Source organism: Embiotoca jacksoni, unplaced genomic scaffold (assembly GCF_022577435.1).
Source record: "Embiotoca jacksoni isolate LCO1_2020_lvr unplaced genomic scaffold, fEmbJac1.0.p SCAF_21, whole genome shotgun sequence".
Classification (NCBI taxonomy): domain Eukaryota; kingdom Metazoa; phylum Chordata; class Actinopteri; family Embiotocidae; genus Embiotoca; species Embiotoca jacksoni.
Genome location: NW_027185352.1, coordinates 7,251,230 through 7,266,650, shown reverse-complemented (window position 1 = coordinate 7,266,650; position 15,421 = coordinate 7,251,230). Strand labels below are relative to the sequence as shown.

General features: G+C 43.0%; 1 protein-coding gene across 3 annotated transcripts in view; it reads right to left on the bottom strand.

Annotated features, from left to right (window-relative positions):
* Window positions 1-15,421, bottom strand: part of LOC138202557 (proton myo-inositol cotransporter-like) — a 73,260-nt gene that overhangs the window by 16,112 nt on the left and 41,727 nt on the right. For all 3 annotated transcript variants that reach the window (XM_069156660.1, XM_069156658.1, XM_069156661.1), the window contains one exon: window positions 14,475-14,583. In XM_069156660.1, coding sequence (XP_069012761.1) covers window positions 14,475-14,583 — 109 coding nt within the window. The remainder of the gene's footprint in view (window positions 1-14,474; window positions 14,584-15,421) is intronic.

The following is a 15,421-nucleotide window of genomic DNA, read 5'->3' as shown; positions in this document are numbered from 1 at the left end:
GCCTTTGTCGTTTACAGCTTGTGAGTTTCAATGTACAACACAAGTCATATGGTTGTGAATACTGATTAGTTAACGACTGCTCCAATAGTTTAAAAATAAACCTGAGGTCGATCCCCATTAGGGTGCAACAACTGGAGACGATCCTGAGCAGAGTGCGGGCAGACCCAGATATCCAGGAAGTGACTTTGGGTCTGGGAACACCAGGCTACTCCAGAGGTGCTGGTATGATATCTGTCTTTCTTTGGGGGAGAGACAGACGGGCTGTTTCACCTGCTTCTACTACTTATGTTAGTAAAGCTAACCGACTGCTGATGGTAACTTAACCAGATGTGAGTCTGGTGTCAATTCTGACATCCAACACAAAGAAAGCAAAGACATTTCCTTATGTTTCCCCCATTTACAGTTGAATATGGTTTTCTATATTTTCTATTTTGTACTTTATACACATGATACAAATTTATGAAATGGCTCACAATGAGAGCAGCTACATTGCAACATGTGCAAAGGTCAGGGAGCTAGGGTGTTGATGACCCGGGTGTATCAGAGGCATTAGAGTGTTAAACCACCACAAACAAACACCGTAAACAGTGTGAGTGATGGTAGGGAGTTTCACACCGTTCCTTACCTACAAACACTGACAAACATGAGATGTCAGCTCTCTCTGGAGAACACACACACACACACACACACACACACACACACACACACACACACACACACACACACGGACACACCCATCATCTTTTACATAAGAGACCCTGTGGAGCGTTGGTGCAAAGCAAACAAGGGAAGGTGTGATCTGGCCCTGACCCCAGTCTGAAAATGGAAACACGGATCCACACTCCTGTCATGCTTCGACTCCAAGCTCCTCATTCAACACATTATGGGAGAGTGACAACACACACACACACACACACACACACACACACACACACACACACACACACACACACACACACACACACATCTGCAATGTGAGTGGGGGGAGGAGACAGATGCATCAGGGGAACAAAGAGAGAAAGGAGTAAGACACAGGAAGAAGGGAGGAGCTAAAACAAAAGAGGGAACAGTGGTGATGACCCTGCGGAGCAAACGAGTGAAAAGAGTGACAGGTGGAACATATAACATAATATATAACATAGAAAATATGCACACAAATCCCTGAAACCAGACTCCAGCCAAAAATTCATGTATTTTAGAGGTGGTTTATACATTTATTGCCAGCGTGCTAAAACACAAATTCACTGGAGACCTAGTAAAACACTAAAATGAATACAGGCTTTCTTCCTGTTTGTCTTTGAGCTCAGTTGAAAGAATTAAAGATGATGGACATGTTTTCGCTCGACTCCATCACCCTCCTGCAATAGATCGCTTCCCACTGTTCTTAGCCCATTTCACATGGTTGCCGGTGACTCATGGCTGACATTTACTGACACATTACAGGATTGTCTCGGTGGCTGCTGACTCTTGGGAGTACACACAACATGTGGCCTTAAAGAACCACACTGGTGGCCCACTTGCTACCAATCGCTTTACATTTCTGCAACAGAATTTCCAAAGTATCCCACATATTTTGAGGATGCTTTCAAATTCGAGAGCAGTATCACGGAAACGTGCTGACATTACTGTAAATGTGCAGTTTGTTTGATGTCTGGTGTGATTTTTTATAAAACTTCCTGGAAGGGCGCAGCATGGGCCAAAGAAGAACCCATTAGATTTTGGATGCTGACCTAAATAACAGAGTGGATCCAGAACGTTTTTTTTTCCGCTTTCATTAACATTTCGCGATAAAGCATTTGACCTAATGCCGTATGTCCTGGATCCCGCCACAGTAATACAAGGAAAATATCTGTGAACACGTGTGCCACATAATCAAAGCAGAAACTGAACGTAAGGTTTAACCACAAGATAGCAACGACGCTGCCCTTTATTTTCACTCCCTCTCTTTATTTCTCCTCTGTTTTTGTGTCTCGCTCTAAACGAGGGAAACCAAAAATCACGTTGCTGCTGTTTGGTTACAACTCTTCACTTGTCGGACCTCAAACATCCATTACTGTTGCCCATTATCAGAGGGAAACAGTTGCAGCGCCGCGGAAGACGTGCTGCCGGTGTAGACACACACACACACACACACACACACACACACACACACACACACACACACACGCACACGCGTGCACGAACGAGCCGCAGCTGTGCAGAAAGGTAGAGGTAATGCACACGCCATGCAGGCAGTGTATCCCGAGTGACAAGAAATAAACCAATCAGAGAGTCATCTTCAATTTCCTTTCAGCGCCAGGGGTTCTTGGACCTTGGCAGATTGCTATTATCAGGGTGGATTTTCCACGTAAGAAGGCTTCTCTGCAGAGGAAACGGATCTGCCCCTGCTCTGATTGGTTATTTGAAATTCATGGGCTAAAAAGTCAAAATATCATTCGCATGGTGCAGTGTAGACAAAAACGTGTGCATGTGTGTGAAGGGTGTTTAAGTGCAGACGAGGTTTCCCTCGGCTGTAGGTGAGAAAGCTCTAACAGAGTGCTGCTTATTTTACTGACGGAGCACTGATCTAATTATGTAACTTAATAGTATGGATTTAGAGGCAGTTCAAGAAGACAGAGGGACGGATCAACTGTAAGGCAGCTGGAAGATGGAGCGAGCAAACAAGTGGAAGTGTGTGTGTGTGTGTGTGTGTGTGTGTGTGTGTGTGTGTGTGTGTGTGTGTGTGTGTGTGTGTGTGTGTGTGTGTGATGGAGTGACCGAGTCACAGAGTAAGAGAGTAGGAGACGAAGTGTTAGAGCGGAGAAACAGAAGGAGGCATCTACAGAGCGAGAGAGAGAGAGAGAAGGAAGTGAGAAAAAGATTGAAAGGCAAGAAGAGGAATGAATGGATCGAGAAAATAGAAAAGGAGGGATGTGGGAGTGGAAACAAGAACAAATGGACACAGGAAACGACGTAGGGAGAGAGACGGATAGTGAGTGTGTGTGTGTGTGTGTGTGTGTGTGTGTGTGTGTGTGTGCGTGTGTGTGTGTGTGTGTGTGTGTAAGAGCGATATAGCTTCTCTTGGGAACTGGCCTATTTTTCAAATGAACGCATACGAACACTGTCATCATCACAGCTTTCATGGCTGACTCTCAATAAGTCGCTAAATAGACACACTTCTTCAGTCAGTTAATAAACATACGGCACCATCATGCAGGAGTAACACCACACAGAACATTTACAGTGGGACCAATTAAAACTAGAACTTTTTTTAATCACCTTCCAGTGAACTGGGCTGGCTATGAAAAGGAGGTACAAAGCTAAAGAGACAAAAAAAATAAAAGCCTTGCACACCCACGCGGGTGTTTTCGATATCTTTTTATGGACTCTATACGTGTGTACAGATTTTATTTGAGAGATATTTCTCTCGCATCACGGTTACATTAACCGGTTCGACACATTACAGTTAATTAGTCCAGAATTCAGGAGGCTTATTAGCTGTCCTCCACCTTTAATTAACCCTCATCTGCTGGAGTCAACCAAACAAATGTCTTTTGAATACACTATCAAAACTTAATGTTTTTACTTACTTACTGTGTTAGCGAGCTAACTCAAATCAGAAACTCTTTATTGAATGAATTTATGCAAAAGTACGAGACCAAAATACGACAGAAAACAGGAAGCAGCTGTGACCGACTTGCACTGGCATGTTCCTGGTTGGTTAGTGTGTAAACGATTAGCTCGCCAGCTGCAGTATTTGAGCCACTACCTCAGTGAGTGAATAGTAACTCCGCCACCAAACGCTCTGAAGGAAACTTTTGTTGCCGATGTGAGCAGGCCGTAAGCATTCTTACATGTTTGGTGTGTTCATGAAAAACTGGGAAATGAGGAAAGCTCCCGCCCGTGAGTTGGAGAATACACCTGAACGCCCGTCAAATTAGGAACATCCAACTAGGGGAAGGTGTTTGAGTGGCAGGTTTGACGTCAGTCGGTCGGCCAGTGTTTGTTGTTTAACAAAAGAAATGTAGTTCCTCTGAAAAAAAGCCAGACTTGGTTAGTTTGTTACATTTCCTGTAGTCAACGAGACAGAGCACATTTCTGTTTGGAAATGCCCTTAAACAAAGAAGTGGGGACGTTCCTGATTCCCAGCTGCCTCAATACGCATATACGTTTATTTTAGTCGAGTTTCGGCAGAAATCCTGAACTGCTTCTTTTCGTTTAGGTTTAACATTTGCTGTATATTTAGGTATCCCATGTGAGAACAAATCTGATTCCATTTGCGAAACTGATCACGGACCCTGTACATGGAAACAGGGTTGTTTTTTTTGTTTGTTTTGTTTTTAATAACCGCACCGACTGCAGAGCAAAGCTGGTCATTGTATGAGGATATAAAACCGTGCACTGTGATACATGTGCGAGTCGTCCCTCCTTAAAATGCACAAAAACAACTATCAACACGCTGAGAGGGGCTGTCAATCAAGCCCCGTCTAATCAGGCAAGCGGGAAACCACCTGTGGGGGTGAACAGGAGCACTCGGTGAGCGTTCCTCTTTCAGCCTGTTGTGTTTTAATGTGGCTTTCAGCGCCGCACAAAACCGCTATTGTTTGATTATGTTGTTCCCTTTGTAAATGCCACTCTATGTGGAGAACGCTTCACGCATGACGTCTCGCTGCGACGAGCGCGCGAGCGTGATGTGTTTCTGTACGCGTTTGATTCGAGGGAAAATTAGAATATTTTCCTCATTAAAGAGGCCGTGACTCCGCTGGAGACCGGGCAAGAAGTCGGCATGATTAAGCAGCTCGCGAATGCTTGAAAACATACAAACACGCACACGCAGAGACAAAAAAAAACAAAAACAACCTCCGTGTTTTTTTTTTTGGATGCCAGTAAGCACCAAACACAGCGTAGCAGGCGCTGCCAGCTCCCCGCGGGCCCGCCAGCAGAGTGACCATGTAAACCTGGCTTTGTCGTAGCATTTCCAGCGTGACATTTGCCTGTGGGACCATCTGCGAGGGCCAAATGGCCTGCGTCAACAACAAAATGACATGCATTCATGGAACAGATGATCACATTTATGCATTTTTAAAATCTTTTAGAATTCGAATGAATTAAACACGCGACCCGGGAATCACCGAACAACGTGCCGCACTGGTGTACAGTGTGAGACGACTCGCTTCAATCACGAGCTAAATGGTGGATTTTAAGAGAAATACTAAAAAGCTACTTCCAATAGTGGACAAGTTAAAAAAAAAAAAAAAAAAAAAAAAAAAAAAAACAGCAAACAGGAAAATTGAAATGATTAGCTAATTCACTTTCATGAGAAGTTAAATGAGAAACCTGTTTGTTCGATCGTTAAAGAAAATAACTGCCAGTGGTTGACCCCCGTTGATCGTTACGCAAAAATAAAGCTTTTCCAGCGCAGCTGTCCACGGCTCCGATGTCTTCCACCCTTCGTTGTCGATGGTTTTTTTTGCATTATTCTGTACATTTCTTGACAAAACGGTTCGAGTTTTATTCTACTTTGGGTGATTTTCTGATCAATAACATGATGACCACCGCGTGCAGAGGTGGGTGAAGGAACCCACCGGCTACAAGAACCCATTCGACCGTGTATGTTGTTTGTTCCTACCCTGGTGTTTCCTAAATTAGCCTCCCTGGTTAGTTTTAGGTACAAAAAACAAACAAAAAAACAAACACTTTGGATCAGAGGATTGTTTGGGTTAAAATGCTAAAGTTACTAATGCCGTAACGTTATGCAGTCTTCATCGTCACGGTAACAGTCAACGCAGTTTTAAGAAACTGTGGTTGGAAACAAGAGGTCAGTCTCCTGCACCCGGTGTGATGTAATCTTCATCGCCGTGGCAACAGTAAAAGGACCTACCTGTGGTTGGAAACGGGAAGCCAACTCATTACGTAGACTTCGCCTTGACTACGTCACTTCTCTGCAACACCATCCTGTCATCATTTATATGACCGCAATAAGTCACTTAACTTTAAAACGTAGCTGTTCGGACTAAAAAAAAAAACCTACATGGGGATTTTTTTTTTTTTTTGAAGGCCGGCCTATGAAGGAAATGTAACGTTACAGTCCACCGATATTTCTGTCGTGCCCGGACCTCCCACCGCATATTTTCTTGTATCAGGGAACCTGATTAAATTCCACACCGTGAGCCGTGTCTTTCGAGTACAAGAAGACAAGAAGTCGACAGAAAAACCTAAAAATGTGTCTTGGGGGAAAGTTTGCGGGACGAGAGCATGCTGCGATAATCCACGCGTGCGCTGTCCATATATTTATTGTATACGTGCGTTCTGACGTCCTTACGGGCCTTGAGAACACATCTCCTCGGTGCGGTTTATCTTGGCTGCAAGTACCTCACGCTACTTCTCGAGAAGCCTGGACTCAAGGGTAGAAATGCCGTTACAAAAAAATGCACCAAAGAAACCACAAGAAGCAGCAGCGGGGAATAAAAGAGCGCCGGGTGTTTTCTTCCACAGCTCAATATTTCATGTCCCTTTTTCTCCGTCCTTCTCTATAAATCTATGTTCCCCTCCCTCTCTTGTCGTCCGCCTTGATCCCCCCCCTCCCCCCCCCCCGCTTCATCACCATCAGTGTCATCTCCCCCTTCTTCTTTCCCCCCGTCTCGTATTCCTCTGCTCTCCTGCTCAATTTATCTCCCTCCATCTTCTTCCCCCCCCCCCCCTCCGCTCTGTCGGCGCACTCTGCTGACCTGCCCCGAGGAGACGCAAACACACGCACACGCGCACACGCACACACACACACACACACACACGCACACGCACACGCACACACACATGCACGCACACGCACACACACACACACACACACACACGCACACACACACGCACACACACATGCACGCACACACACACACACACACACAGCAGTATCCACCAGTCCACAGTGACCTTTACGTGCAAGATTATGTGGCTAATTGAATCAAAATGATCCGCCGGGCTAATGGGAAAAGATGATATCGAAGTTGACCTGCTGCGGTAACACGCTGTTCTGCATTTCACGATTAACAACATATGTAGAAAGTTGGATATATACAAAAAAGAAGATGAGGCTCTGTTTAATGTGAAAGCTTTCTCATCACGCAGGTTTATATGACAGGCCTCGGGGGTGTGTGGGAATTTTTGAACGTGTGTGTGTGTGTGTGTGTGTGTGTGTGTGTGTGTGTGTGTGTGTGTGTGTGTGTGAGAGGGCATCAAGGTTATTCACATAACAACCAGAGAGTCCAGAGTACCTGACACGAGTTCAGATCAACCTGCTGGTGTTAGGTGCGTGTGGCTGTGTGCACACGCTCGCAGACGTTCATGCAACAATCCCGTGTTTACTGTGGCCTTCAGTCACGCCTTTGATGCGCCGCAGAAAGCCAGATGTTGTTGGCCTCTTCAGCTGTTTCCGCAGTTTCAAATCCACCATTAATCTCTTAAATTTAGCGTGATCATCGCAGGCAGGTCTTCATCACGGCTAATGAAAACCTCATGATAACGGCAACCTGATGATCCTTTAACTTTAAGTGTAGCGCCACCATCGGGTCAAACTTTCACTTTGTTCAATAATTATATCCTTACGAACAAATACCTGCCCTCCCGAGCTGAACTTCGCATGTTTACTGCAAATTAGCAAATGTCAGCATGCCAATATTGTAAAATTAAAAGGGTGAACGGAGTGAACATTCTGCCTACTAAACAGCATTGTGTTAGCGCTGTCATTGTCAACATGTTGGGCCCCCAAACAACCCACCAGTGTCCCTGAATACACATTCACAGACTCACTAGCACGGCTGTGGACTTTTAGTTTAGTTTTTTTAATCCCTATAAATAAACAGCACGTTAAGATATATTAACAGAGGTTTTCCTGCCTATAGAGACATTCTGAGGCTGAGACTATGATCATGGTCATTTGATGGTCTAAACTCGTCTATAAAGGTCATACTGGAGGTCAAAGAAATGAATCAAAAGTAGTTACTGGTCAATCAGCACAAATCAATGCCCTAACACAATACAGCTGGTACAATATAATCAATTAAATTCTGTGTTATTTAAAGAGCGCCAAAACACAAGTCATCTCAAGGCAACAGAACCAGAGGGGAACCCAACAATTCCCATTTGAATGATAGCTAGAAGGAAAAACTCCCTTTTAATAGGAAGAAAGCTTCGACAGAGCCACAGCCATCAGCCTCGACCAGCTGTAGTGAGGGGAGACGAGAAAGAACAGAGAGCAGCAGACTCAGCCTATAAAACAATAACTAACTGTGCACTTTATCAAAAAGGAAAGTTTTAAACCTCATTGTTAAAGTAAAGTGGGTTCCTGCCTCTCTGACCCAAACCAGAAGCTGGTTCCACAGGAGAAGGGCCTGAAAGCTTTGGGCTCATGCAACCTGCACCATCCTTGCATTTAAAAATGTTAACTCAGTGCCCTTTTTCTCTTCTTCATTGCTCCATCTTCCTGGATGTAGAGTAACCTGTATTTATTTCATTCTTCTTAATTCGGTGTCTCAGTGTATCTTTTCTCTCAGCACGATAATCCTTCCATCCTTCATGCACCTTTTAAAGTGTCTGTTTATTTCAATCCTATTGATAATCTATTTATAACCCGTATTTATAACGTATGCACAGCACATGCACATTATATACTGATTATGTACTCGTACATATTCATATGCATACGGTCCTCGTTACACTTCTACCTCACACCTTCTGTTTCTGTTTAACATCTGTGTTTTGGCTCCTTCCATCTAGATACTCCCATGTGTGAAGTCCGTACATACTATTTAACAACTGCACTACTTTCTTTTTACCTTTTTTTTTTTTTTTTTAAATCTTTTATATTGTATTTATATTTTTATATTTCATTTATATTTGATATTTATCTTGTGTTGCACCGACTTGGTCTGTTTTTCTCAATTTCGTTGTACCCATTGACAATAAAGAATTGTGATTGCGATTGTGATTCCTGTACAACTGGCTGCAGAGTCTTTCTGAGAAAAATGTAATCTAATAGCAGCACAATACCATCATGTCACGAGTGCTTTGAATGGCTACAAGAGTTATTGCTGTACAGTTACACTGAGTGGAGGTCACGAATAACTAGGACAAAATGCAGACTTACTTGTAAATGCATTTGTAAGGGTTTACGACGAGTGTACATTACCAAATCTAGTTTTAGAATTCTTCTATAATTCATGGGCTTTAAGTGAAAGAGTGCATATATGACTGAATCATAAGTAAGGCTGTTGTTACACAGAAAATATGTACGTATTTACTGAAAAGCACGTGTATATAATTTTCACCTACATTTGGCCTCAGTTAACATCCCTTTTTAGTGTGCAGCAACAGTCTGCCAACACAGAGGGGCTCCCTGTTCCCTTGTCAATGTGAGTGTATTGGAACTAAGCAGCAATCAACAGTGACGTCAGCCATTATGAAGCCTCGAGTTCGGATTTTGGCCGTCGCCATCTTTCTATTTTAGAGCCAGAAGTGACCCTATTTGGACGAGCTGGGGGGGAGAAAGCAGTGATTTTGACTCGATCTGATTGGGAACCCGAGGACACTACATCCCACCCACCAGTAGAGGAAACCACACTGCAGCACAGGACATGTCCACTGTTGTATAGAGTCTATGGCAGGAATAACAAACATTATGGATGTTAGTAAAATTCTGAAAAACTTATTTGGATTCAGCGTGCAAAACTAGTTAAACAGGTATTTTTTTTTCCGCATGCATCAGAAAACAAATTTGGTAACTAGTTTGATATGTCTGAATTGACTTTCAGATCCAAAGTATACTGTAGACCTAACTGCTAATCGTTTTACCCCACATGTTATTTTTAGTAAAATAATAACACAGTTCCTAAGTGCAGCTGCGTCGGCACAGCCACTATACAATATATATGTCATTAGGTTCTCTACATTTATTAAACAGCACACTGACACTATGGAGAAAACTAATTTGCATTCAAGTATGTGTTGTGTACCTGCACCGAGTGCATGTGTAAGCCTGTGTGAAAATGACAAAGGCGATCATCCAACCAGCATCTCTGGAAGAGAGCTGTTGTTAATCACACAACATCGAGTGTGGATATAAGTTGATGAACAAACACTGTGTGCATTAGGAGCTGTGTGTCAGCTATGTTGAGTGGAAGTGAAGGGAACAAAGAAAAAGATACTTGATGATGAGTCAGGGACCACTGCACTTCTATTAAAAAAAAAAAGAAAAAAAAAAGGCTTCATTGCACTCCTGCTCTACTTTAAAGCCTCTCTGTCACAAAGTTTATCTTTCTGACAGTCTGTCAATCATTTTGCATTCACTCTGTCGTTCTATGCACCCGAGCAGCCCAATTAAAATCACGTGACCTCCCGACAGGCTAAGACAGAGTAGAAAGCTGCCTTAAACACAGCGCAGTGCAGTAAAGGTTCGTTAACATTGATTGACTGGAAAAAAGACTGAAATGGCTGTTGGATCACAACTTCAGTTGAAACTTCAAGTAGGACAGCTAATAGGGACTCAGATGTACCCTTTGTGTGAGCATATTTTACTTGGAGAAAAAAAAAAAAAATCTGTGAACTCTGTCAATTCGTTCCTGTCAAGCTCCCAACTTGAGAGAGCCGACTGTTAGAGTAGAGTGACAGCCAAAATGTGTTTTCCTAGTTTAGTTAGCATTTTTACTTTGTGTGTGTGTGTGTGTGTGTGTGTGTGTGTGTGTGTGTGTGTGTGTGTGTGTGTGTGCGTGCCTGTCTGCCAGCTTCTCTCACTGCCCTTTTCCTTCTTGTTCGGTGCCAGCCTGGTAGTTTAATCAGGGAAAGTAGCTGGGGACAGAAAGAAAGAGAGAGCGAGAGAGAGGAGCTTGTGTCTCAGCCCGGCTGATTTAGCGGCTCCTCAGACCTCCTTTATATCTCGCTGGCTAATGGGGCTAGCCAGGCAGCTTCTCACGGGAACAGAGAGGCAGGTGGTGAACAAGCAGACTGGCAAAAGTATACAGAGGTAAGACACGCACAGGATGAGCAACTTCGGTGCTGGGAAATGAAAAAAAACCACAAAAAAAACCAGGCAGGCGTCTATAATGAGTAAACATACTGTACAGATATAGATCAAAGGAATGTGTGTGTTCAAATCACACTAGGTATGCTGGAAGACAGAAAAGCTATTCATTTTTAAGAGGACAATAATATGTTGTATCTCTACAACTAAAGTACTGCTTAATTTTGTATTTTTTTCCAGTGTGAACAAATTACACACTCAGTACCTGGTTGGGCTTGTAGCTTCAAGCTTCCTGTCCTGCATTCATGTAAGTCATCGCATCATTAGTCCTGACTTGCTGCCTGCGGTCGAGAAATTGTGAGAGGCCCTGTCGGATTTTATTGCTAATGTGTGGTCTGTTTCACTGTGTCTTGCAGCCCATATTGATTAGAAGCTAATATGGAAGTAAAGTCTCCTTTGATTGTACAACTGACACATATCATAACCATGGTGCGATGGTGCGGTCTTAAATGTGTTTTATAAAACACCTCATTAGAAGAGGCGTGGAGGATTCTAATTTGACTTCAGAATCTTTCACACAGTTTGAGACGAAATGAACCACAAACAAAAGCAAAAACAAGTCAGTGACCATGATTAACACCATTACCGCTGAAATGAACACCTCCTGGATGAACGGATAGCAGAGGCACAAACATCATCCGCTGTCTTTGTGCAAGGCCACAACCTTCAGTGTTTGTGCACCTTTCTCTCTCCTCACGCCTCGCTTTCGTCACATTGGATAAATAGGAAAGAGCTCCATCGCTACGACTTGCGAGTATTCACGTCACACGACAACCAAGGTCCCTGTTGTGTCTGTAATGTTGGTCATATATCAGTTATAAACATGCTATCCACTAAACCCGAGTTTGGTTACATTCCACAACAAACTTTGCCTTCAATGTCTGCCTGGTTTTCAGGCACTACTGCATTATATTGAATATCAAAGGGACCTTTTGGAAAAAAAAAAATCTCAGTTAAATAGCTCATAATCATGAGTGTTAAGTTGTTGTGGAGGATGTTACGAGTCAGAAACCGGGCTGCCAGCACTTTGTGGGTGTGCAAAGATATTTTCTTCGTGTTTCTGTTAATTATGTTGCACCTGCAAAGACAGGGCAGCTTTATCATTTTTTGTAGTGGTAGTATAAGATTCACTCCTGTATGATGACTTTTGGTGACTTCATGTAATTTGCTCACTTTCAGCCTGACTTGGAGATGTAATTAGTCCCAATACTAAACTGTGCAGTGTCTTTACCAACAAAATGATTCTTTAAAATATCTGTAGTAAGCTTGCATGAGTAAAAAAAAAAGAAAACATTTCCAACCAGGAAACGGCACAAAGCTCACAAAAAGCAAACAACTCAAAAGGAGACATTGTCAAAAATTGATTGTTGGCAGTGTGAGGTCTTTAATGTCAATTTTGACGGATGTAATTATCACCATAATCAGCAGCAGCGCTTATTTTTGAAAATGAAAGGGCAATCAGATTACAATTCGCAGACCGGAGACATATTTTAATGTCAGGTGTAAACATGACACAATCTCAACAACATCTTGATCGAAGACGTATTAATGCTCAACGCAAATGGGTCACTCTGAACACAGATATACAGGCAGGTAGACATTTACAGGAAGACCAGAAGACAAATAAGTCAGAGAGAGAGAGAGAGAGAGAGGTGGACAAGGACACTGTGATAGATTTAGTTTGTCACCTCAGGTGTTGGCAGCAGGAGATGAAGATAAATATACAGTAAGACAGGCAGACAGTCAACAGACTTACATTCAGGGAGACATATAGAAACATTAAATAGATGTAATAACAGATGCAGAGTTTCACCTCTGCAAACCAAAGCTGAATTTCTCTACATCGTCGTCCTCTCTCTGTCCACTCAGAGTCCACTCCATGCACACATATGCAAATGTTCATACTTTTTGTTTCACACACGCACACGCACACACACACACACACACACACACACACACACACACACACACACACACACACCTTCTGAGCGCCACACAGACTGTCTCCATCGGTGCACACAGATGCACATGCGCAGACACCAAAGTGCATCGTGTCACATTTCAACATTTCACGTATTGAGTCGCGCAGGCTTGCAGACACACCCGTACGAGCACACACTTATCCTACTGCTCTCTCTCACCTCCGACGGTTGCTAAGCAACAGCAGACATCCACAGATTGTTTACAGACCCTTGTAATATAGTTCATCTCAGAGGGAAGGTGAGGCAGAGACAGATGACACAATCTCCTCCGGTGGAAAGATAAAAACGAATAAAAGAGGGAAGGTGCTCCGACCCTTCACAGACAAGTGGGCAGCAGTGCATTGAGGCCATTGCTCTCCAGCATACGGCGTGTTATGAAAGAGATGTTTTGTGATATAATTCGGTGCTGTTGAACCAAATACATCTGTCTCGATCTCTTGTGAGGGCGTAAGGGATGAATGCACACTCAAACTTTTCCTTTTCACTGGCAATGTGATGTCGCAACAATCAAGGCTCCTGGTTCAGCCTTTTGAAAAAGGAATGACAGGTGGACACAGCTTCCCACTTCCACACATGAAGGGACTACTGCGTTAGCAGCTAGGCAGTAATATTTACTGTGAAAATATAGAACCATGTTACAGATTAATGGTAAACAAATGTCAGGAGTTCTTTATAAGAATAACTTTGAGTTATGTTAAACCTGCAATGAGGAACTTTTCTCTTCCCCGTCTGGCAGTAATTACAAAAACCCTGTGAACACGAGCTTGTGCCAGAGTCTCTGCTGAAATCTGTCGCGACTGTTGTGGATGTAAAACGGTGGATAAATTATGGATGAATGAAATAGAAGTTGTCACAAACCCCAGAGAAAAGACGAATTTCACTGTCAGATTTTGATGCATTTGCTCCGATAACATTTTGAAAGTCTTGAAGAGCCACATGACTGAATTTGTTCATCTCAATTTAGGTAAACCAGCAGTTAGCATCGGACTAAAGCAGTGGTTAGCATAGGGCAAAACTGAAAGTTACAGATATGTATTTGGTAGTAATAGGGATTAGCTTTGTGTGAACTTGTTTGACAAGCGCTTGAATGTTTATTTAGGCTGTAAAAATGTGTGCAGGGCTGAAACATATCTGTAACTAGTTAATAATCTCTTTCAATGAGGAAATATGGACAATCTCTGTGAAATAGTTTGTTATTTCTTATCTTGAGTCCTGTCAACTTGCACTCAAGATACATCGTAAATAATGCAGAGACATAAATTTACTTCTGAAAGACTTGGCATCAGTTCCAAAATACTTGAAGCCTGTACAGCTGCACACTTGAAAATACAACTATAAGTATCCTCGGACTTTTAGGTCCTATTTAACGCTGACCACTGCAGACTCCATACAGTCTGTTGTCCTGGCACAACCGGCACTAAAAGTAGGCCGAAGTTTGCACTCACATGACTGTATTGATTCCCGAAAGCTGCTGGAACATCTGCAGACCACAACCCACCAGGAGGGCGCGCCGAGTCGGGGGGTAGGTCAGCATCCGCCAGATCACCAGGCCATCTGGAGACAAAAGCAAAGGCACAGCAGAAATTTATTTCAAGCTCGGCACGACTCCACTGTGGAACGTACACATACTTTAATAGGGAGTGTAATTCCAAAATAAGCTGCCCACCACAAGATAAGCAAGCAAGACCCCGGCTGCGACACAAGTGAAGCCGACATGGAAGTCAACAGATTTCTTGCAGCGAAGCCTCCATGATGGGACCTAACAGCTCAGCAGCGTCACTCACTGTCAACAAAGATTTTTATTTTCCAGAATACGCCTGAACGCCTGTTGAACTTGGAGCACCTTATGAGAAAAGTGGGTTGAAACATCATTACATAAATGAAAAACATGCAGAAATGTATTGTATGAAAATACTGGACTCCTGAGACGAGGTTGTTTGTCACTTTTTGGTATACCTACAGCACAAATAAAGCACATTTTCTTGGGACGGACATGTTGCCTGTTTGCTGTCCTCATGTGAACGCTCTTAACCAGGAAGAGGGACGTTCCCATATGGGAATTTTCCCAATTCCCATCTACCTGAATGCACAAGTAAATATAAAACTACTTTCAACAACTGGTTAGCTTAGCTTGGCCAAAGAAATTCTGGAGGCTACAAAATAGTTTACCACATAACTGCATGTAAATACAATGTGCTATTTTTATACTTTGTCTTTTGTATCGATTCAACTAATATACTGTATATATATGCATAATGTTAATTTCAAACTTTAGAGATGGTGGTAGCTTGACTTTGTAGTGTTTGGACGGAGGCTAGCTTTAGGCTGTTTCCAGTCTTTGTGCTAAGCTAAGCTATCCACCTAATGTTGGTACCTTAATATTTACCAAAAC